The sequence below is a fragment of the Panthera onca genome, chromosome F2 (genome assembly GCF_046562875.1).
Source record: "Panthera onca isolate mPanOnc1 chromosome F2, mPanOnc1 haplotype 2, whole genome shotgun sequence".
Lineage (NCBI taxonomy): Eukaryota > Metazoa > Chordata > Mammalia > Carnivora > Felidae > Panthera > Panthera onca.
Window position 1 is genome coordinate 35,812,686 of NC_138356.1, and position 24,270 is coordinate 35,836,955.

At 35.6% G+C, this 24,270-nt stretch overlaps 1 protein-coding gene across 2 annotated transcripts in view; it reads right to left on the reverse strand.

The window, feature by feature from the left end:
* Positions 1–24,270, reverse strand: part of MMP16 (matrix metallopeptidase 16) — a 311,674-nt gene that overhangs the window by 26,170 nt on the left and 261,234 nt on the right. For both annotated transcript variants that reach the window (XM_060610852.3, XM_060610851.3), the window contains exons 8-9: positions 16,284–16,434; positions 6,444–6,559 (exon numbers count right to left, since the gene is read on the reverse strand). In XM_060610852.3, coding sequence (XP_060466835.1) covers positions 6,444–6,559; positions 16,284–16,434 — 267 coding nt within the window. The remainder of the gene's footprint in view (positions 1–6,443; positions 6,560–16,283; positions 16,435–24,270) is intronic.

Consider the following 24,270-nt stretch of genomic DNA (forward strand, 5'->3'; position numbering starts at 1 on the left):
TGTACAATACATGATGAGGAGGCCTCTCCATGAAACACCTCAGGGGAAATTTCTAGTCATCTTAGTATCAGGAGCAGTTGTACCTAAACAATAGGTTTGCTTTTGTCATTTGGACGAGAAACCATCACGATTCGTAAGTTATAAAACTATAGGGATGTTTTCCTTTGCCTGTTGGGAATCTCAGCAAGTAAATAAGTATTTAGAGTATTTCCGCACTAACCTTATTTCTGGTTCTACATCATGCCCATTTTCTTCCTTCTCCTTTTGTCCTTTTCGTTTAACATTCTTATTTACTTATATAGTGAAGGATTAATAAAGTAGAGTATCTATCAATCTACAATTCTATCTTTAATATTTCCAACTGACATATTTCATGGGGGAGGAGGTGGTCTGTGGAAAGCTCATGTAACTAGCAGTACATATGCTTTCTGTTCCAAAACATTATGGATGCAGATAATAGACTTTGAAAGCTGGTGTGTGTGTGTGTGTGTGTGTGTGTGTGTGTGTGTGTGTGTTTAGGGTGTTCTCTCAATTTTTGTTGTTTTTATTGGGGAAAAAAAGTTCTTTTCATCCAGAGCTTCTTCATGTCAAGTTTCTTTGTGAATACACTCACACTCATTGGACTTAATTCTTACTTTGAGATAAAATTCAAGAAGCCAAGAAGAAATGTTTTAATGCTATAATTAAAAACTTTATTTTGGGAGCTGTTTTGAATAGTAGGCCTAATAATCATTTATGATGGTTTTCTTTAACCTGTATTATTGATCACTTATTATGTAAGAAGTACTGTGTTTAAAACTCAGTAAATGACATATTTTAATACTCATAACCATTCTGTCAGGTGGAATTATGCACCTATACTTTTCAGGCAAAGATACCGAGGCTCAGAGATAAAATAATATGTCCAAGTCCTGGTGAAAGCAGAATTTAAATCTTGATCTAGTTCTGGAGACTGAATACTTAATGGTTTTTCTAAAACTGTGTCCTTTAGAGATCTCTTTTAACAAATGCTTCTTGATTAAACATCACAGGTGTGAGAGGTAACACCCATGCAACAAAAAACTCTGACACCTTTCCAAAAATTTCATCTCGGAGAGACCAGCACTTCAGGTCACTTCATTTTGGAAATCATTCTGTTCAATGCCATAAAAATCTGCTGGTGCCTTTAGTTTCGAAGGGCAGTTTTGCAATCAGAGTAACTTGCCAAGTGAAAGCAGGTGTATGTAGATTCAAATATTTCAGCAGGGAGCTGGTATTTGATCACACTAATGAAATCCAATGTAATTACTCAACAAGCTTGGATGAAGAAACGTTGAAGACTTGCCAGATAATAGTACATTAGACAATCACTGTTGAATAATGGCATTGATTTAGAATTAAACAGACCTTCGAAACAGGTGAATTTACTTCTTATATTTATAAACTGGAAACCAACAGCTGGAAGTGTCCTCATCTTTAATTTTTAGTCAAAGCTAAGTGAACCTACTGGGTACGATGCAAAAGTTCAGAAGTTTCCATTTTTACATTTATACAAGCCACATTTTATAGTTGCACACTCCACATAAAGGAGTAGGATTGTAGTTTACTGAATATATTTGTTATGAGGTAACATATCTAGTCCATAGAATTTAAATAATAAAAATACTTGAAAAGAAATGGCCTGAAATCATGGTAATAGAAATCTCTCAAACCTTGATCCCACAATATTCATCTCACTCAATAATGTAGGTCTGGTTTTGTTTCCCCACTTATGAAATAGCACCTGGTTGAAGAAATGTTGATGTACTCATTTTTCTTCCTTTTTGAGAGTAGCTTTGATGTTACACTGTCCTAGATGTTATGCTAATAAGAATAGCAACCTGAGATGAATTCTTACCCAAATTACCATTTTTTGAGAAATTCTGAGAAATAATTCAGTGGGGCTGTAATATATTATGTGACAGCTTTTTCTTCTCTCATATTTGACTGGATTTTACTGGTGACTTTTCTATTGCTTAATCCTAAAATGTAATGAGACATTGTCTACCATAATTGTCTTGTTCTAACTTAGTAGATGTTCCTGGATGACAGTGCCTATGTGTTCTCTGTTTTCCACTCTGATATATTTATTAGTAAGAAGTTAATTAGTGTTTAATAAATGTGAATGAATAAACTGAATCTTGTGGAAATATGTGTTTGAATTTCACTTGTATATTTTAACCCAGGGTGAGAATGGGGAGTAGGGACTATAGCAAATGAACAGAATCAAGAATCAGGCTAAAGTAGGGCTGCAACCAGCAAAATGAAATGCAACAGTTTAGAAGTAGAATCTTGTATTTACCGTAGAAGTGCACTTTCTAAGGAGAAAATATAGAATACCTAGGTGGTACGCCTTGATGGCAAGTAACATAGAAACAATTTGAGGGAGAGGTAATTCAGTGATTCTTCACTAAAATTTTAGTATGTGTTAAAAAACTTGTTCTTGCTTAAAACATGGTCAAATAATAAATGCTAAGAAGAAATCATTCCACTATATTCTTCAGGACTCAAATCTCATTTATATTGCTGTGTTTTCAGAAACTAAAAGTAGACAGGACAATGAGAAAACTGTTTAGATGGTTACAGGCAAAAACCAGGAGGATGATGGCTCAGGAAGCTACATTCTGAGAAAGCCTGAATTTGTCTAGCGTGACACGATGAAAAATTAGGCCAGACTTGACAGATAATCAGTTACCTTAATGATATAATGTAGAGAATGGTGTTAAATTTTCCTCTTTGGAGATAGTACATTATAGCACATTCAGTGGGGCTAGAATGTTCTAGTTTCAAACCTCAAATATATAATCTTGCCTTTCTTATGATCATGAATAAGTTACTTAAACTAGCTGATGCCAGTTTCCTCATTAATAAATAATAATTACATAAAAAGTTATTTATGTTGGACAATTAGATAATGAATTTATGTAGCACAACTGATACATGATAGGCATTCAATAAATAGCACCAAGTATTCATATTTCATTTATAAAAATGGCAAAATTAATACCAGTAGGTATATAGGGAGGCATATAATATAAAACGCACTCTTCAAAAACCTATAGCTGAATTGCTGAATCTGTAGACTTTTTTTTTTTAAAGATTACCACTAGGAGACGATTCTAAGGAACAAATTCCTACGCTGACAGAAGGATAAACCAGAGAAAACATTCAGTGTTCTATCATCTTTAACTTTATGACTATCAAATACCATGCACATAGACTTATGGGGAATTACTTTGAGTCAAACTACAAATACAAATTTGTTTACTTAATAGTTTGAACTTTTCATCTTTCATACACAAATCCAAGGGAAGAAATTGTGTAAACTATGAATTTAAGGTAAGAAGCTACAAGCATGACATCTGTAGATAATGAAAAGAGGAGACTTTGCTGTTGACAGACCAAGGCCTTCCAGATCGTTTGGTATTGCTATTGTACAGAACAAGTGTTTCAGATAAATGAGATATCTCCTCCAGGCAGTGAATTTTTAGAGTAATGGGAGGCATAAAATTAATTTATACAACTAATATTTATCGAATGTTTACTATGTGACTGTCTTCAAAGAGTTTACATCAGAGCGGATAATGAGCATATAAGCTGATTATTATGAGATTTTGAGTGCAAGGGATAGGGTAAGCAAAAAAGGATATTCAAGGAGGAGAGCCTGAAAGATGAAGAGTGACTCAATGTTGAAGTCAAATCAAAGAGGGGACTGGACAGGAGGGGTCCAGAAAACATAGACATATTGCAGTTTCATCTGTAGGTTTTAGTCATTTGTAAGCGTTGATTTTTCCCCAACATGTTCTTTGTCAGTATTTTACAAAATTATTTTTTACTTTGTAAAGAGAAGCCTCGAAATTCTGAATAAAAGAAAACTTGTTTTTTTCCCCCTTCTGAAATTGACCTTTGAGGTGGGTAGAGAGTGGGGAAAATGCTCATAGGAATATGATCTTGGTAGTCTCAGTCCTGTTTTGTAGGACACAAAAAATTGAGTAGGAATTTTGGCAGGGGTGAAAACTGATAGTATTTTGTTAATTGTATTAATATAACCAAAAGAATATAATTATGTATTCTAACTTAAACAATTTTGATGTGTTGCTTCATACTTGTTCAGAAACTATTTATGAAAGAGTTAATTCAGTTCAGAATATACTCTTCAGCACAATTTCACTGATTTATACAGAATGAATATGATTAAATATTCAGATGGAAAAGAATATGAAAAGCCATGGGACAGGGGGCATCAAGATTTTTTTTAATATAATTATGATTTCTCCCCAGAGAATCTGATCAGATCTCAGATATTAGAGGCCTTGTAAATAGAAGCAGGGAAAATGAAAAGTTAATGTGGTAAGGAATTCAGACAATGTGTACTTTTTCAGGGGTGCCTGGGTGGCTCAGTCAGTTAAGCATTTGACTTCAACTCAGGTCATGATCTCATGATTCATAAGTTTGAGCCCCATGCTGGGCTCTGCAGTGATAAAATGCGGAGCCTGCTTGGGATTCTCTCTCTCCCCCTCTCTCTCTGCCCTTCCCACACTTGCACTCTCTCTCTGTCTCAAAATAAATAAACTTTAAAAAAATTATGTGTATTTTTTAAATCTTTTGAAACAATTTATTACTTATTTTAAAAGTTATTTTTATTATAAAGGGTAGACTCAGTTTAGAAAGTTAATAAAACAAAGATAAGGAATGAGAAACTATTATCAAACTTGCTAGAGGTAATAACCAGTGAGATCTCGGTTGAATTTTCTTTGCAATATTTTTGTATACTATGTGATAATCTTTACTGAAGACAGTCTAGAGCAGTGGTAAGACTTCTGTAAATATTACGTAGAGTTGGTTTTATCTGGGCTTTAATAAAAGCCCTTTAATTTAACCTCAAGAAATCTCCTCTCCTCTAGCTTCTTCCTCGGTGACACCTATAATTCGTAGGGGTAATTTCAATTTTCGGCCTCCATGTGATCATTTTTCACCTATTTCTTTCATTCCTTTGTCCTTTTCAAATTCATCTGTATAGTTCGAGGTTTTGAACTTATTTTGATCTGGTTTTACAGCCTCCAATGTGGCTGCACTGTTACTTCCCTCATTTTTTTATTGATAACCTTTTGAAAGATATGTTTTCATTTCTATCTGTCCTTTCCTGTGCATTTCTGCTTTTATCACATACTGGCTTTATCTTAACTTGGTCTTTTAATTCTATGAACCAATAGAATATACAAAAAACCCCTATAATTCTCAACAAGTTATATGATCAGAGCTTCTAGGTTCTTTCTGACTTTGTCTCTGCCTACACTATATTACTTGTGGGGTACTTTCATAGAGCATGTAGTATATCACTTCATATAACAAGGGTCATAATACAGTTTGTGTACTTAGACTTTTCTGATCGGTATTTATTCATTCCAGGTCTCAGTTCCTTCAGGGTTACACTCAGTGCATAGTTGTCTTCAACTCTGGCAATATGCTGATGATTAACTATAGTTTTCAGTGGTGGTGTTGATTTTCATTTTCCTCCTATTTCTTCAGTAAACGTTTTTGTTCTTTCCTCATCCGACACATTTAATTTTGTTCCTGCAAGTGATATTTATTTTGTTCTTGTTGCGTATATGTTACAGACTTTCATGCTATTGAGGACCCAAATGGTATATCATTTTCTTATGGTGTGCTTTTTCCATGTATTTCAGAATTATTTCTCTTTCCATTGTTCTGGAATACTGTGTATTGTTCTGGAATATTTAATTATTATTATGGTTTATTCCTATTTACTAATCTCTGAATGAGGAGAGAAATGTTCAGATTTTACATATACCAACAGATAGGAGTGTATGGATTTTCCGTCGCTTGGCTAACTTTCTACTTTGGACCTGGCTGAAACTCAAATCTTGAGATGGAGAGCAAGGAACACGGGCAGGTCTCTGATCTGCTTCTTGTTATTGAGCAATCATTCAGCCACTTAGCCTGACTGTATTGAATTGGGATCTTCCCTGTTTGCTGACACTCTAAGCCAAAAGTGCGCATTAAAAATTAACATCTTCAGCATGCACAATTGCTGGATGTCTTTGTGTCTCAGGCCACACTTATAACATACCTTCCTTGTGACCAGCTCCTGTCCTATATATGTCTGCTCTTAACTTTCTAGTAATTTTAATAGAAAAATAGGCAAGGTTACTTTGAAGGTATCCACACCCTTCATTTTAAAACATTACCTTCATTTTTTTCTTATAAACTAAAATAAGCTGAGGTAAAAAAAAAACATCTGAAGCATAATATTAAGCATAAATTTACGAAGGAAAGTTCACATAAATATATTATGGCCCTAGTATGGTATTTTCTAATGATTTAATCTCTCATAATGAAAAATTAGAATGCATTATTAAAATATTTCGTAAACTCATGAAATATATAATGCATATGCTGCATACCATTTTCTTTGTGCACAAAGGCTCCCTGAGGAGATTCAGGGATACCTTTCCAGACGGTGATTGGTTTGGGATAGCCAGGATCCATGGTCTTCATTTCTTCACTATATCTCCAATATCTAAAAAGGATAATAAACAAAAACAACAAAAAACAAAACACATGCATAGAGAAGGAAATTATGTATACACAGTAATAGCTAACATTCATTAAATCCTTGCTGTATGCTGTTAATGATTTACAAAACTGATTAAAAACATTAGAAAGACATTGGATACAAAGAACATTCATTCTGTTTTCTGTCTCGCACATATTAAAAATGGGTATTATTATTGTATATTTATTCTGTCTGCTAAAATTAATTTAAAAATTCTAGCTAAGTATATTGTGCTTCCTAAATATATTTTCAATTCAAAAGGGTATCATCAACCTAAGGATGAGTAAGAGGTTTTCATGATTTTTGAAAAATCTTTCTTAGGCAGCAGAACACTTTTATTTTTATTTCTTTGGAATCATCTTAAGCAGAATCTTGATTCATTTTTCATTCATTTGTTCACTTAACAAATATTTACTGAGTACCTTTTATGTTCCTGGCATATTGTAGACACTATAGAGATATAACCTTGAACAAAGCAGACATGCCCAGCTCTCATCTTTTTAAATTTTAGGATACATATAGGCAATAAAACAATTTATTAATAAATACATACTATGGTAGGAGGTGGTAAGATTTAGAAAACAAGCAGATAAAGTTAGCTAGGCATATGGGAAAGCCATTTTAGTGAACAGAGAGGTCCTTCCTGTGTCAGACATTTGAGCAGAAAGCAGAAAGAAGTGAGGTGCAACACATATAGCTTTTGGGAGAAGAAGTTCCAGGTAGAGGAACTAGTTATTGAAAGTTACTGTGGCAGGCACAAACTTGGAGCACTTAGGCATCCACAAGAAGGCTAGGGTGACTAGAATTGAGCTGGTTAGTGGAAGAAAAGTTCAGAGTGGGAACAGAATCTAAGATTAGATAGACCTTTATGCTACAGCAAAGCTTCTGGGTTTTCTCTAAGGGATATGTGAGGCCAACACAGATTTTGAGCAGAGGAGCTTCAAGATCTGGCTTATTTTTTAAAGGAACATGCTGGGTGCTGTGAGTTAAATAGACTTAAGGAGGTAAAATAGAAGCAGGAATCCCAGTTAGGATGTCACCGCAACAGTCCTTGGACTGGAATGTAAACTGTAGAGTTGATGGTAATTCAAGGGATTGGGATATATTTTGAAGGGAAATCTCAAAGAGCTTACCAATGAGTTGAATGCAAGATGTGAGAGAAGGAAGTTGAGTGCAACTCAAGAATCTGGGGCCCGAACATGTGGAAGAATAATGTTGCCATTCAGTAAGATAGGGAAATGGGGGAAGGTGAGTTGGGCTGGTTTGAAGAATCACGATTTTGGTTTTAGACATGTTAAATTCAGGTACCTGCTAGATATCAAAGTGGAGTTGTTGAGTATATGAGTGTAGACTTTAGGGCAGGTCTTGACTGGAGTCCTCAGTGTATAGATAGGAAAACAGATAAAAGGAAAGCTCGCCAAGAGTCAGAACTCTAGATCCCCATGCCTTCACATGGTGGCCCTTCAGCCACTTTCGCAGAACTGCTAGACATCCAAAAAACAAACTGTAACCTGCCCTCCTGGGGATCAGTCATGATTGTTTATATGCTCTAAGAGTCAAAGAAGTTTATGTGTTGAATATTCAAAAGGAATGACAAAGCTGGGGTGAAGCCATTGGCAGTTCCCAGTATTTCTGACACTTTAGGGCAGGCATATGCTCTGTGCATCATCTCGTTTAATCACAACAAACCCATCAGACAGTCATCATTGTCCCCTTTTAAGAGAGGAGACTTCTAAGAGGACAATAAGGGATAGATTTATAAGCAATTGGTCTGATTTTAAAATTCCTTCCTCTTTCCTCTGTGCCCACCAAATACAGTTTTCCAAATTTAAATTTATTTGACAACCTTTTGCCTTGTTTTCCCACTAAACATCTCTTTCCATCTTCTAAAGCTAGTGTTTTACCAACACAGGCTTGGGAAGTGACATACTTAATTCATTATCTCAGGTATTTTGGCTGAAATCAGAAAAAAATAAGCATTTCCTGGTCTTTTTTGGATATTTTCCTATTCTAGGTCTATGGAAGATTCTTTATCTATTGAGTTCTGGGGTTTTGTACATAAGGTTTTGCTATAGTTCCTAGAAACATCCATTCAAGTAACATCTGGAATATTAGCAATTCCTCCATCCTCAATGTTTACATGGAAAAGAGAAAAAGATTGTTTCATGAAGTATTCCAATAAGTAAGCCACAAGGCAGATTTTATCCAAAGAGGGAAATACCCTGTTACAGGTATTTGTCACAGATTCTCATCAAAAGAAGATGAGAACAGTTCTGATGGAAAGATCAGGAAAAGCTTCATGGAGAAGACTGAGCTAATATAATGGTGACTGGGCCTGTTTTCTGAAGACAAGAAGGCAGAATCATTAGTGTAATGTTCTACCAATTTTGAAGTATATTTTCTTTCACATTTAGTTCATGGGAACATCTGCTTTAAAAATATTTCTGAATATTTCTTTCTCACAGAACATTCTATGATGAATATAGAATGGTTACTCTGGTTAAATTTCAAGATATAATCTCTTCAGTAAATATTTCATTTGTGTTTACAATAGACATACATGTCAACTGGTTCCTGCACTTGACCATAAAGAAGGCTCTCAGGGGCACCTGGGTGGTTCAGTCAGTTAAGAGTCCGACTCTTGATTTTGGGTCACGTCATGATCACAGGGTTTGTGAGATCGAGCCCCAAGTCAGGCTCTATACTGGCAGGGCAGAGGCCGTTTGGAATTCTCTGTCTCCTTCTCTCTCTCTCCCCTGCCCCGCTCATGAGCATACTCTTTCTCTCTCAAAATAAATAAACATTAAAAAAAGAAAAGAAAAGAAAAGAAAACCTCTCAGAGAGAAAATGTTTAATGCCTCATTTTCACAGATTCTAAGAAAAACTTTTTTTCGCATTTTACATCTCTAAAATCAGAATGTACTTTACAGTAGATACTGTATCAAGGTTTACTTGGTAGGGTTTTTCCCTCCATGATAGATTAAATAATGACTTACTTATAATAAATGTTATTTTTGGATATAAACTACAACTTAAAGTAAGCTTTTCAATATTGCTATGTCAGAAGTTTTGAACAATTACAAATCCTGGGGACAATGGGATCACACCCTGTGTGTCATTTAAGAAAGATTAACTACATTCTTAGAAACCAGGTTTGTTCTCTGAGAAGTAGTTGTAGCGATGTTCTTATAACGATACCAGTAATTTATATAGGCTTTTGTAGCTATAAATAAATTTATACACATACATTATTTTATTTTATTTCATTTAAGTCCCTCAACAATCTTTTATACTGCATATTACAATGCTTTCTATGATGATGTCCTAACCATAGATTTAGTATGTATAGTCACTCAACTCAGTTAAAAGATAATGATTTAGTCACATTCACTCTTTTGAAAAGTTGCAGAGTTGAAACTCTAATACTCTCAGCTTCATAGTTTAGCATGTTAGTGTTATTGTTTCCCTTGGGCATAGCATTCTTACTCTCAGTACTCTCTCTCAACCTCTTAACATACTTAAGTATAATTTTCCTTCTTCCCTCCTTCTGTTCAGTCATTTGCCCACCAACACTTTTTTGAGCACCTATATTATATGCCAAGCACATAAGATTCATAGAGATCACAATTTCAAGAAAATATTAATGGAATGTGAATTCTATTACACTCTCTTGTAGGAACATAATTCTGGTATGAATTTATCAGAGTAAAAAAATTCCTCCCTTTCGTCACTGACAGATAATGCAAAATTATAATTTGGGATCATTTCACAATTTTTGAAACACTCAGTGTAGGCTTGGACCCTCAGTTATCTGCTATGTGGCAGTTTTGATATATATCCAGTAAACTTGAATGTGATTAGAATCATCTAACTATATTCAGAGCTGTCTTATAAGAGGTGCTGAAGCTTATTCATAAATACAAGTTAGCATTTTAATTTCCAACATATTTGAACATATTTCAAAATGAACAAAAAGCTCATCCCACTGATGTTTTTCTCCCTGAAAAATAAGTTTACGGGTTCCCTGAGAAGCATATTAACATATTCAGATGAAACCTGGGTAAATAAACTATTTGGGGGTTTACAGTTTAGATATTATAATGGAAAAAAATGGAATTTTGTGCAGGATGGTCAGCAAATGATAAAACCTATTATAAATGAAATTTATAGTTTTTTTTTCTTCCGATATATCAGTTATCTCTAATGTAGAATTATGACTTTAGATTGCTGATTCTTTGAGAAAAGCATTGCAAATCAATGCTTCAAAATAAATTATGATTAGAAATGAGATTTATTCATTTTATTTGACTTAAGCATGGGTCACATCCATAAGAGACAAAAGTTGTCCATGTAATGGTATATAGCATTTTGTTAAATTTCTCTGCTAAGAAAAAATGGTATAGAAAATTCTGGAATGGTATACATACCAAATTCAAACTGAACAAAAAATGGCTCCAAGGGTAATTTCACGTGACCCAGCCATTTCTTCATCTTACTTTGTCTCATCTGTACTCCAGAGTCAAGACTACTCGCTTCTGTTAAGTTACACAAAATACAGCACCCCTTCTTTTTTCATACCCAAATAATTATACAAAGTCCCACTCTTCAGAAACATTCTTAGTGATGCAACAGAATTGGAGATACCAATTTACACTGTGTTGAATGATCTTAAAAACACATATATTGAGTAATTACTTCATAAACACACAAGTTAAGCTGAAGGAAATAAATGTTTTTCTGTTTGACTATTAAGGGTGATAATAGTAAAAACAAAAGTGGATCTAAATTTTGTCTTTCTTTGAACATATCTTAAACTTGTTAAAAGTTAAGCTTAGAATGAAGTATGGCCATAGGGAATGTATCTGTGAGAAGATGCTGACAGATGAGTTAGAAACATAGCCTTTTAGAGTTAAATGCTATGAGGATCAAAATGTATCCAAGTATCAAATTATAGTGTATTAAGAAAAGGGCAAGTAGGAATCTGAGGAAGTGAGTTCCAGGCTGTATGTGAAATAGTGAAATACTGGAAATTTTAATCTGACTTTACAGATCTATTTAAAGAGCCATCATTTCAACTATTCATCTTTAGCTATCTGTACACTTAGGACATTTGATGTAGTCCCCTGCTATCAATACAATTTATGTCAATCATTCTCCAGTGTGTACCTCAGACTGACCTTTCCACTGAGGCAAACTCAAGCTATCCAGGTACCCACTTAATTCCTCCAGTTGGTGTGTGAAACAGACATCTCAAACTAAATATGCACATTTTCAATCTTTTAATCCCCTTTCCCCAATATTCCTTCCCCAGTCTGCTCTATCTCCAGAAAGGGCACCACCGTTTCCATTTTTGAGGTGAAAAACCTAGAAGTTATCTTTAATTTGCTTTTTTCTCACCCCTAAAACCCAAGCCATAAGAAAGACTGTTCTGATTACACTCAAAATATATCATGTACCCATTCCTTTTCCTCCATCTCCACCACTACCATCGTATCCTCCTGTACGACTCCAACAGCCTCCCGGTGACCCTCTGCTTCCACTCTTGAAGCCCATTCTTTACTCAGAAGCCACAGTGATGTCTGTGAATACACATCAGATCATCTTGCTTTCCTGCTGAAAATGCCTTCCATACTTTTTCACTGGACTAGAATCAAATCCAACACATTTGTCATGGTCTGTAGGGCTCCATATAATCTGGCCCATGCTTACCTATTTGACTTACCGATTACCTTTACCACTTAACTGGCTATGTTGTAGCCACAATGTTTTACCGGATTTAAATATTCCAGTATTATTGCTTTTGCACTACTATGTCATCTGCCTACAACATATTGTTCCAAACAGTTTCCTGTGGCTGAAACTTCACCCATCCAAGGCCCCACTCTTGTGTCTCCTTCAGCAAGGGCTCGGACTTCTACACCAATTTTCCAAACACTGCTTCCCACCCATGAGTCTCTATCACATTATCACTTTGCTTTATTTCTTTGTAGCATTTCTCAGTGTTAAAAGATTAGGCTCATTTACTTGTTTCCTGCTTACTATTGCCTCCTTTAATAGAAGCTAAGTGCCACGGAAGCAGAAGCCTTGTGGTCCTTTCTTGAGAACACATGTCAGTCACATCATATGTGCTCAAAATATTTTTTTGAATAAATGAATGAGGGCTGTGCCGGGAGTACTATAGAAACCTTAAGGAAGTGGGAATTAGAGCTGTTGAGAATTGAAAAGTCTGTCTCATATTCATACTATCAGCATGGGCAGTTGGGTTAGAGAAGGATGAATTCCTGTGGAGTGTAATTGAGTTTGTCTACACGCTGGTAGGACATGGACAGGATGCGGGGCTGACATATGGTAGCACTTGGACCGAATCATATTAAATCTGTGCTTTGTATGTCTAGAAAATTAAATAATGATTCTGATTTTGAGTGCTCTTCTAGTATATTTGTACTTTCCCACTCACTACACTACCTACTATTATTGCCTTACATACTATTGCTGTACCTGGTAGTATATACATTATTTGCTTGGCCCCTTAAGGCAGTTGAGTTTTTTACACCTGGACTAGATGATTTCTAAAATCTCCTTCTTCTCTTAGCTTTAGAGAAATAGAAACCAATTAATCAGCAATCATCCATCCCCTGCCACCCTTCTTAAGCAGAAAGAGCAGTAGGAGAAGAGGGAGAAGTAAGGACAAAGCAATATTCAGTGTTTTCTCTCAAAAATATACTCGGAAAATAAATAAAATGTTAAAAAAATTGATAGGTATTAAAAATATACAGTCTATAAGGAATAAAGACTCACTGAATTCTTATATAAAAGTGACAACCAAATTGTTGTTCATATGTTTCAGTCAGGTAGTTTAATGTCTTATCCATCTACTTATAATCTAGAATGAAAGTATTGAAAAATTGTGATTTTGGAATTATAGAATTATATGAATATGAAGGAATCTGCTTATAAGCCACCTGTGACTCATGAAATGTTACAGAAGATCACACACATGGAAATTAATTGGATTCTTGCTTATAAATATTAAAACATTTTTTTTAAATGTTTATTTATTTTTGAGAGAGAGAGAGAGAGAGAGAGAAAGAGAGAGTGAGAGAGAGAGCAGGAGTGGGGGAGAGGCAGAGAGAGAGGGAGACACAAAATCTGAAGCAGGCTCCAGGCTCTGAGCTGTAGAACTTGTGAACCCTGAGATCGTGACCTGAGCCAAAGTAAGATGCTTAACTGACTGAGCCACTGGGAGCACCAACTTATAAATATTTTTTAAACCTATAAAAAAAGTTATTTAGGCAGAGCTTAAAACAAAATATTTCTCCATATTTTGTTATATTTGCATGTAGCAAGCGTCTCAAGTAGGAAACAAATGAACTAAAACTCCTTTTCCCATTTACTATGGCCTTCATTCTAGTATGAATTTGGTATCTAACCTTCATTGATTTCACTTATTTGAGACAGTGCACATTTAGTTTCTAAACTTAAATTTTTCAATAAGTGCTGAATTTTAGGTTGGAAACATTTTAAAAGTAGTATTGGCATGTGTGAAAAAACAAAACAAAACAGGCTTTCTGATCATAGAATGGCAGTTTTTGTTACCATCTGGGAAATCCTCATTAAAACTGTTACATGAAATGTCCTGCAGAAGTGTGTTTTGTCAGCCTTTTGTTTCTATGCCTTTCTCCATCCCCCACCCCCAAAAAACCCAACAAAACACTCCTTATTGAACCTGGTCCTGAAAGGGTACATTCAAGCAATTAAACTGGCTGGGGGCTTAAACTCTAACAACCTTCAGGGTTGTTATTTTAAGGAATATGTTATAAGTCTGCAGATTTATTTTCATTAGTGGTCACCATGCTGTGGCCATCAATTTCTTCTTTCTTCTTTCATACTCTACCCACTTATATCTTGCTGAGAATCAACTTTTTGTGGCTATAAGTAGCATCTTCTCCTTCAATAGATTTTTTGTTTGATAGACCTTTTTTGTTTTGTGATTTGGCAAGAAACACGTAGCAAAACTTTAGTTTCATGATATTGCTTGCAAGTTTATGAACATTTTGCTATAGAAGTATACACAAATCAAATGTATAGAAAGTTAGTAACAGAATAAATTAAAAAGTATATAGTCTAATCCATGAAGATAAATTATAGGAGTTTTTTGTTCACAGATAAAGCTCCATGTCTGAAATCATTTGCAATTAAAAATTACAAATTGCAAAATAAAGGGGCACCTGGGTGGTTCAGTCGGTTAAGCATCCGACTTCGACTCAGGTCATGATCTCACAGCTCGTGAGTTTGAGCCCTGCATCGGGCTCTGTGCTGACAGCTCAGGGCCTGGAGCCTGCTTCAGATTCTGTGTCTCCCTCTCTCTCTTTCCCTCCCCTGCTCATGCTCTATCTCCATGAAATTAATTAAAATTAATTAATTAAACATAAGTAAACCTTAAAAAAATTTTCAGTTTAAAAAAAAAAACACATCATAAAATAAAGTTTATATCCTTACATATTTTTCTACTAAAGTTGGAGACATATTATAGGGTTAAACAAGATTTGCCAAAAGTCTTTGCCAAGATTATAAGGCAAACTCAATACTAGGTGTTGCACATTAAAGCCTGTTGTTCCTATGTGTGTTTGTGTGTATGTGTATGTATATTTTTAAGTTTATTTATTCATTGAGAGAGAGAGAGAAAGCCGGGATGGGGCAGACAGACAGGGAGAGAGAGAATCCCAAGCAGGCTCTGGGCTGTCAGCACAGGGTCCGACGCTGGGCTCAATCCCAAGAACCATGAGACTGTGACCTGAGCTGAAATCAAAGTCAGACGCTAAACCGACTCAGCCACCCAGGCACTCCTACTTATGTATTTTTAATTTACTATAAAATGCATACTTAAGTCTTCTACATACAAAAAATTATACTGAGTGTCACATTTGACCCAGCTAGTAGTAGTGTAATTAAAAATTTATTTTTCATCTCTATTACTTCTTCTACCTAATACTAAATTAAACCAATAAAAAACAGACTTCCAGTTACATTTTATGTGCAATTTATATCAAAAATGCACAGGAGTGGAGCCTAGTAGATGCCACAAGTCATAAGACTAGTATAGTTCACTCAATTTTTACTAATGCCATATAAGAAAATGAAAAGAAAGGAAAAGAAAAGAAAGAAAGTTACAGGGAAGGGATATTAATTACACTTTAAGCTAAGTGATAGCTCATAACACCTGTTTGTAGGTACCTAAACAATCAGCTTCTTAAGAACTAGAACCCATGACTAAACTGGATTATTTGAAAATGCTCAGTTAATTACATGCAGAGTGTAAAACTTTAATTTTGAATACGAAAACAAGCAAACAAAACAGACTGTGCGATAAAGTGCTTTTAAAATAAAGTTAAGTAAAACGTCAAGAAAATGCATTGCAGGATTAGAGATATGCTGCCTACACAGATTTATAGGCATGATAAGTGATGGAGAAGAGGAAGAACATGTACATTCCTAAGAAGGTCATATTATGTGGGTATATTACAGGAATATTATCTTGAATGTTGTTTAAAAATACTTTTGATTTCATTAATTCTTGTCTTTATATCACACAGATTCTTAATCAACAATACACATCCACTATAGAGGAGAAATATTAGCTTCTCTAAACATTAGTTAACTGTCTTTCCCAAGTGAAATGTGTACTGACCTGTCCCCCTTGAAGAAATAGGTTTTCCCAACGTCTTCCCACCAAATGGCTGAATCAATTCCATGCGGGGGAGTTCCACTCCCAAGAGTAATCAAGTCATGAGGATAGCCGGGTTGTAGGGTTGTATCCTTAAACACCCAATATTTGTTACCTGTATGAAATAAGTGCAAATGCAGAATACAATCATTTAATGTCAGAAATTAGACTATATCTATTAACACAATGCATTTAAAATCATTTTACATGAAATCCATAAAATAACTAAGTAGTAGTCACTTTTGGCACTTCGATGTTATTGTTGAAAGATTGTCTTCAAAAGTGGATAAAATGAGTAACTATGTAATAATGGAATCAGAATCTGTGAATTAACTCAAGAAACGCAAAATATCTACAACTTGCCATAATACAACAATTCTGAATCAAGAATCAGGAGTTTTCCTCTAGGAATTGGAGGCTCTATTTTTTCTATGAGGCTAAATCATTCCTGTGTTTTGTGCATTCTGTGTATCCTCAGATTGCTTTACTGAGTATAACCTGTACTCCATTGAAACACATCCTCCAGGCTGCTCTTTTCCTATTATTATAAACATTCACAAGGTCCTTTGGTCTTATAAAGTCATTTTCCTTTCACCCTATGTGCTCTATCCCTCTCTTTAAGAGTGGTAGCCTAGGGGAAGAGAATTTTAACCCTAACCTTGTTTGGAATTGCCAGAGCATGGCGATATTAACAAGAAGACAAACTTTAGTCAGTTTTATTGCTGTTTTGAAATTATCTATAGGCAACACACTTCCTCACATCCTATCCCACTGGCCAACTGTGCTTACCACTCCCCTCTTTGGTACTGCCTCTCAAGAAGTCTACAAACATTCCTCATTCCACTGAAAGTTCACTTAATACCAACTTTCCCCTGAGAATTTTTGCTCTGGAGTCGCCAATGCTTTCCAAGGAAATCATTCCCCACCCCTATCTATTGACACAGTTGCCCACTTAAAGTACTTTTCTCTCTAAGCTGCTAGAAACATTTTTTTTTTTTTTTTTTTGGTGGTCGGGGGTACTTTTTTCTTAAGCTGCTCCTTTGTGTTTTTGTTTTTTATTAATGTTTATTTGTGAGAGAGAGAGAGAAAGAGAGAGAGAGAGAGAGAGAGAGAGAGAGAGAGAGAGAGAGCTGGCAGGGGAGGGGCAGAGAGAGGGAAGAAGACAGAGAATTCCAAGCAGGCTCTATGCTGTCAGCACAGAGCCCATTGCAGGGCTCCAACTCATGAACTGTGAGATCATGACCTGAGCTGAAATAAAGAGTCAGTCGCTTAACTGACTGAACCCAAACGCCCCTCCTTTCTGTTTTACTTTTCCTCTCAGTTCTTTTTATTATTATTATTATTATTATTATTATTAATATTATTATTATTATTTTAATTTTGAGAAAGAGAAAGAGAGAGGGTGCACAAGTGGGGGAGGAACAGAGAGTGAGGGAGAGAAAGAATTTCAAGCAGGCTCTGTACTGATAATGCAGAGCTCAACTCGGGGCTCAAACCTATGAACTGTGAGATCATGACCTGAGCTGAAACCAAGAGTTGAATGCTTACGCGACTGAGTCACCCAGGCGCCCCTTCTTCCCAGTTCTTAAATGTTGACATTTCCTAAGCCTTTTTTTTTTCTGCCCTCTTCTCTTATTCTAAATTTTAAATCGGAAGTAGGGGCTGGGAGTGATGATCCCACACTTAAATACTTTCAAGGGCGAGCTTACAACTAGAGTGGATGAGGTATCCAAATACTGAGACTCATCCATAAAAGTCAGCAAATATACATTGCCCTAAAATTCTATCTACCACCCACACCAACATAGGATACACTGACAAAGTGTATCCTATGCTCCTTCTAATAGATGTAAGACTTACTTGTTACAATATTTCAATACTACCCCTAGATGAGGACTATGATAACCTGAACACAACAGAAAGCAAAAGCAAAACAAAACAAAAAAATAACCCCCCCAACAAACAAACAAACAAACAAACAAACAAAAACATGTCTTCAGGCTAGATTCAGTTAGGTGTCTTTAGTTTGTAACTAGGAGTAATCTTCAAAAAAAATTTTTTTTAATGTTTAATTTTGAGACAGAGTGTGAGTGGGGGAAGGGCAGAGAGAGAGGGAGACACAGAATCTGAAGCACGCTCCAGGCTTTGAACTGTCATCAGCACAGAGCCCAGCGTGGGGCTCGAACTCACTGACTGCAAGATGCTCACTGACCTGAGGCGAAGTCAGATGCTTAACCAACTGAGCCACCCAGACGCCCCAGTAGGAGTAATCTTATTTACTCCAAGAGCTTCTACTGCCATTTGCGATCATATGTAAAAAACAACATTTATTGAGTACCTTCAGTGTCCCAATTATCATGTTAAGTACTAAGGGTACTAAAGAGAAGAAAACAGACCTGGTCACTATCCTAATCATCCTGCATTCTACTGGATTAGGCAGATGAAACCAAAGATACAAAAATATAATTGTAGTAGTTGAAAACTACTGAATGCTATGAAGGAAATACATCAGGGGGTGAGAAAAAAGAAATCCTAAGGGGGAAACTCCTTCAAGTAAAGCAATCAGGAAACCTTCTCTGAAGAAACAACACTTAAACCAAAATTTAAAGAAAGAGAAGATGGTATCTATGCAAAGAATGTCAAGAATAGTATTCCAAGCAAAGGAGTTTGGTATGATTAAAAATGAACAGATCAGTGGAGTGTACTGAACAAAAAGAGAGTGGTACTGAAAATGTATGTGGTGGGTTTTAGTCTTATTTTGAGCCCACTGAAACCATCAAAGAGTGAATGAATGGAGGGATATGATCCGTTTTGTATTTTCAAAAGATGATTTTTTTTTTGCCTTTTGTGAAAAAGAGATTCTAAGGCAAAGAATGGAAATGAGAAGACCCGCTAATGCTCTTTTGCAAGAATTAATTAGTTGAATCTTTCATCAAAACTTACTTTAGTGCACTTACTAGGCACTATTTTAGGCACTAGAGATGCAGCACTGAATAACAAGGGCACCACCTCTGCTTTATAGAGCTTAGATTCTACCCAATGGGTATGGGAAAACTGAACTTAGACAAGCAAACAAAGGTAATTTCAGAGAGAAAAGTACTATAAGAAAAATATGCCTTAATGTAAAAGTGATGGGATGGGAAGAATTGCTTGTATCAGACACGGGAAAGATCCCTTTATTCAAATGAGGCTGATTTGTAACTTACATAATTCAAAAAAGCCAACTCAGTGAAGATGGTTTGATGGGGTGGAAACACCAAGGACAAATGCCTTAATGGGAAGAACCTTGTTAGAGAGCTAGGATACAATGTTGTTGGAATGTATGGGAAGGGTAGAGGTAAGGATCATGTGGCCTTTATCAAATTTTGAACTTCATTCTAAAGTGAAATAGGAAGCCACTAAATAGTTAAATTAAAAAAATTCTTTGCTAGTAGCCTATAATCAGGTGACAGCAATACTGATGGAAAGGAGAAAATGGACTTATGACGCATTTTGGAGATGGAATTGATAGGCATTGCTGTTCGGTTGGCTGTGGGGAATTAAAAAACAGATAGGATCAAGGATAATCCTCAAATTCTGACTTTTGTAAGCAAGAGAAGAATTGTGATATAAAATAAGCCAAAGAAGACTGTGGTGGATGGGCTATAGGGGGCTCAAATGAAGAGTTTGAGATGTCAGTGAGATATTGAAATGAAGTCAAGGAAGCAACTGGATATGTGAGTTTGAAGATAACAATTTGTAAAGTCACAAGCATAAATATGGTGTTTACTAATTTAGGATTTATGTATATATATATACATATACACATATATACATATATATATATATATATATATATATAGAGAGAGAGAGAGAGAGAGAGAGAGAGAGAGAGAGAAGAATATATATAAAATAATATATAGAGAATATATAGAGGAAAGGTGAAGAGGAACCAGAATTGGGCTTCTAGAAATCTATGTCCCTCAAAGAGGAGGCAAATGCAAAGGAGGCAGACGAGGCAGGGAGGAAGACTAAAGTAAAAGAAAACCTTAGAAGTCAAAAAAGAGAGTGGCCATCAATGGCTATCTGTAATCCTAACAGCTCTTGAAAGCCAAATGGTATATATAGGTATCTACTGGGATTTTCTATAAAGTTGACCCACAAGTTCAAATTTGAACTCATCAAAGGACCTTTCTTCTTGTTTCAACTATTTGGGTGGATGACACACTAATTATTCTGTATGTAGTAATGCAGTAAACATCTGCAGGCTTCCTGTTTATTGTTTTTCATATCTGATGGATCATAATATTTAGCTAATTTGATTACTAAACTCTTCCTTGATCCTGTCCCTTGCAGTCCATTCATATTGTCACTGGTACTAGGTAAGCTTTTCAGTTATCCCTTCTAAAGGTGATTGTCTTGCTCCCATGCTGTGAAGTAGGTCTCATTATACTCCATATCTCCCCCATACATTACCATCCAAGCCTAGAGCCAGTCAAAATTCTGTAGGGTTATGGATTATAGGTTAGGCAGATGGGCAGGGATGAGCAGACCCATCTGTTCTTCTTTCTTGGGAACATGATCCAGGGAATATTGAGAGACACTCCCATTCAGCAGAGGGAATTGACTATTCATTATATGGTCTGAGGCTTGAGAAGCCATGATGACCATAGGCAAGCAGACATTATGAGGATGTATAAATTGAGTAACCAAAGACGTGAATTGAAACAGAAAACAGAATGGAATAGATGCAAAGAGCAAAAGTACACATAGGAGAGAGATCAGGAGGCCTATGAGAGAGATGGCAAGTGTAACAGTTCTTGAGTGAATTACTGTCACACATCCCACATCCACCCTAAACTCAATTAATCCTGTTGGGTTATTTTTTCTTTTAACTGAGTAAGATTATTCAGTATAAATTTCGGCCATGCAAACACCGCACCAGGTATCTGATGTGCTTAAGCTCAAGTCTGTTAGCCAAAGTCCTGGGTTTTAGCCAGTGCACCATTCTGTCTTCCATCCATGTGCCTTGAGAGCGACATTTTAATGTTCTAACTTGCATCATTTCAATAACTTTCTTTTTTAAAAATAAATGTTTATTTTTATTTTTGAGAGAGAAAGCATGAGCAGGGGAGGGGCAGAGAGAGAGGGGGCAGAGATCTGAAGCAGGCTTCATGCTGACAGCAATGAGCCTGATGTGGGGCTCAAAACCATGAACCATGAGATCATGACCTGAGCAGAAGTCAGACACTCAATGAACTGAGCCACCCAGGACCCCAATAAGTTTTTTTTGTCTCCTTGACTCCAGTCTCACTTTTATCTGTCTTCCACAAGGTCATTAAAAGGATCTCTCTAAAATGCATACCTGATTTTATCTCTCTTTTTGTTTAAACTTTTCAGTGGTTTGTCATTGCATTCAGCATAAAACCCAAATTCATCTATGTCATTTCAGGGTTCTTCTCAATATAAATCTCTTATTTCATCTACATTCCATTTATTTCCGTTTCTGGAAAATGGGTACGACTCTTTCAAAACTTCACTTAACATCATTTCTCTGGAAAGCAGTTCCTATCTGAGTAAGGTGGGCCTCTCACATTGCCAGAGTACCCAGGCTTCTTCTTTATCATATTACTTAGTGCACTTTTAGTACATATAATTTAGTGCATTAATGGATCACAAGCCTGCCACCTGCTCTAGGCTGTGAACAACTTGATGTGGACAAACACTGTAACTGGCACTTCCTGCAGTACCTTATGTATAATGGTTGAAAATTAGTAGGTGCTTAATAAATGGTTATTAATTCAAAGACCCATGTTTAGTATACACAAATAACCAAAGATAAGATGAAAACAAAAACAAAAAGTCTACATAAATTACATTGTGGGCCTGGTCTTGAATCTTGTTAGTAGAGCAGAAAAAAATGAGTTTTATAACCACTAAAGAAGTCTAAGAAAATAAAAAGGCATGTCCCCGTATTATGTTGAAGGTTATTTAATTAATTATATTTAACTCTGTGTTGGGAAATACTATCATAAAAATGTACCCCTATCCTGAGCCATTGTTTAATTTGAATATTTTGTAAAGAAAAAAACACATCCCAAGGGCCCAGATCACTTCCTGGCCACAATCAGTGAGATGGAAAATCCAGACAGCTGTTTCTCAGCTTGCTATATATTTTAGTCATATCTATGTGTCATTTAAAATAGAAAGTCTTGAAACAATACAATGAAAATAAAGTCCTGCTCTGTGTGCTGCCTATACCTCAGTGACTATTACGTTCTTTCCTGTCGTCTCAGTTTTAATTAGGAAAGGATAATACAGTTCCAATGCCTCCCATGCTAGCTATTTAGAGTAAACCTGTTATCAGCTATACTCAATTGGTTATCTGTTCTTTTAAGCAGAAACATTCTAGCATGCTTTAGAATACTTCCGTTTGTAGTTCCTTATCTCTATCCTATCCATGAAAATTTCTTCATACTCTTTCCAGGCTTTGTAGTGATATCGAGAGGCTCATAGATACCCAGGATGCCCTGGTGCATGTAGCATGAAAGAATGTTTACAGAAGCCTAATTTATGTTTTCCAGGGTGTCTCAGAAGGCAATAATGTGTGAAAAAAGAATAACAGTTACAGTCTTCCAGGAAATTCTTGTTATTAAAGTAAAACAACTCTTAAAAAATGTGTTTCAGAAGTACTTGCCTATACTAGTGGTCAAGAGTTTTCAGTCAATAAAAAGGAGAAACAATGAGCCTTTCACTTTTAATAATCAAGGCCTTTGTATAGAAGATTTCAATTAACTGCTCCTCCCCCCCTCCGTTTGGAACATAGCAGGGGATTTTTTTTAATGCACTTATAGTCCCTTCAAAAAACAAAACAAAACAGAAAACTCATCAGCAAATATTTGCTATAAGGTTACATTATGAGATCCCAGCAGTTAAACACAAAAAATGTTAAAAATAACACCTTGCCTGCTGAATATTTGTGGTTTAGAATTCAAGAAAATAACTCAACAATGATTATGAGTTATACATTTAATTCTCCAGGTGTTAATTAAGGAAATACAATTATACAATGCTTTTTGTATCTTGATGAGGTAAGATTTTCACACAACAACATTGAAGTAATTTTGTTTCTCTTTTTAAGAGTTTTGATTAAGTATGTGAGATTCATATTCAATTCTTTTTTTGTTGTTACATTGGAGAGGTAGATTTTTAACTACCTTACGATCAGACATTCTGCTTCTCAAGGAAAATATTGCCTCTTTGGCAGAATGAAGGCATTTACTGGATTTCCTACAAGGTTGACATATTCTGGAGCAAGTGGAAAGAACTGGTCCTTACTGACATTGTACTTGGCAGAATGCAGGGGAAAATATCAACAAGTCTGAGTTAAAGACAGAGAAGCTTTATAAATAAAAAGAATAACCTCAAAGAATGTTTACAGTTGGAGATGACTTTACAGACCATCTATTCCAGTAATTCCTCAGTGAGATTCATCCATCCATCCATCCATCCATCCATCCATCCATCCATTCATCCATCCATGCAATGTCTGTTTATTACGAGGCTCTTATAGCCAGTCACTGAACTTGGAGCTATAGATACCAATGAAGGAAACACACAGATTCTTGCTCTTGTAAAACTGATGGACCAGCAGAGGAAATAGACACTAAACAAATAATCCCATGAAGAATTTTTAAATTACATGCTTATTCTTAAAAGGAAAACTGTAGTGTCTAATGATTTTTTAACATTTTTATCAAGCTAAATTAATACCTGCTTTTCTAACACCCTTGGACTGGCGCACTGTTACTAATGGGAGTGCACTATTTTTATTGTTCAGATGTATTAAGATCAGAAAAAAGGTTGAGAATCCAGCCTAACACATTTATTTTACAGGCCAAAAAAGTGATGTTCTTAAAACACACAACCAGTTGCTAATATATTTGTACAACAGACCAGGTATTTTAATTCA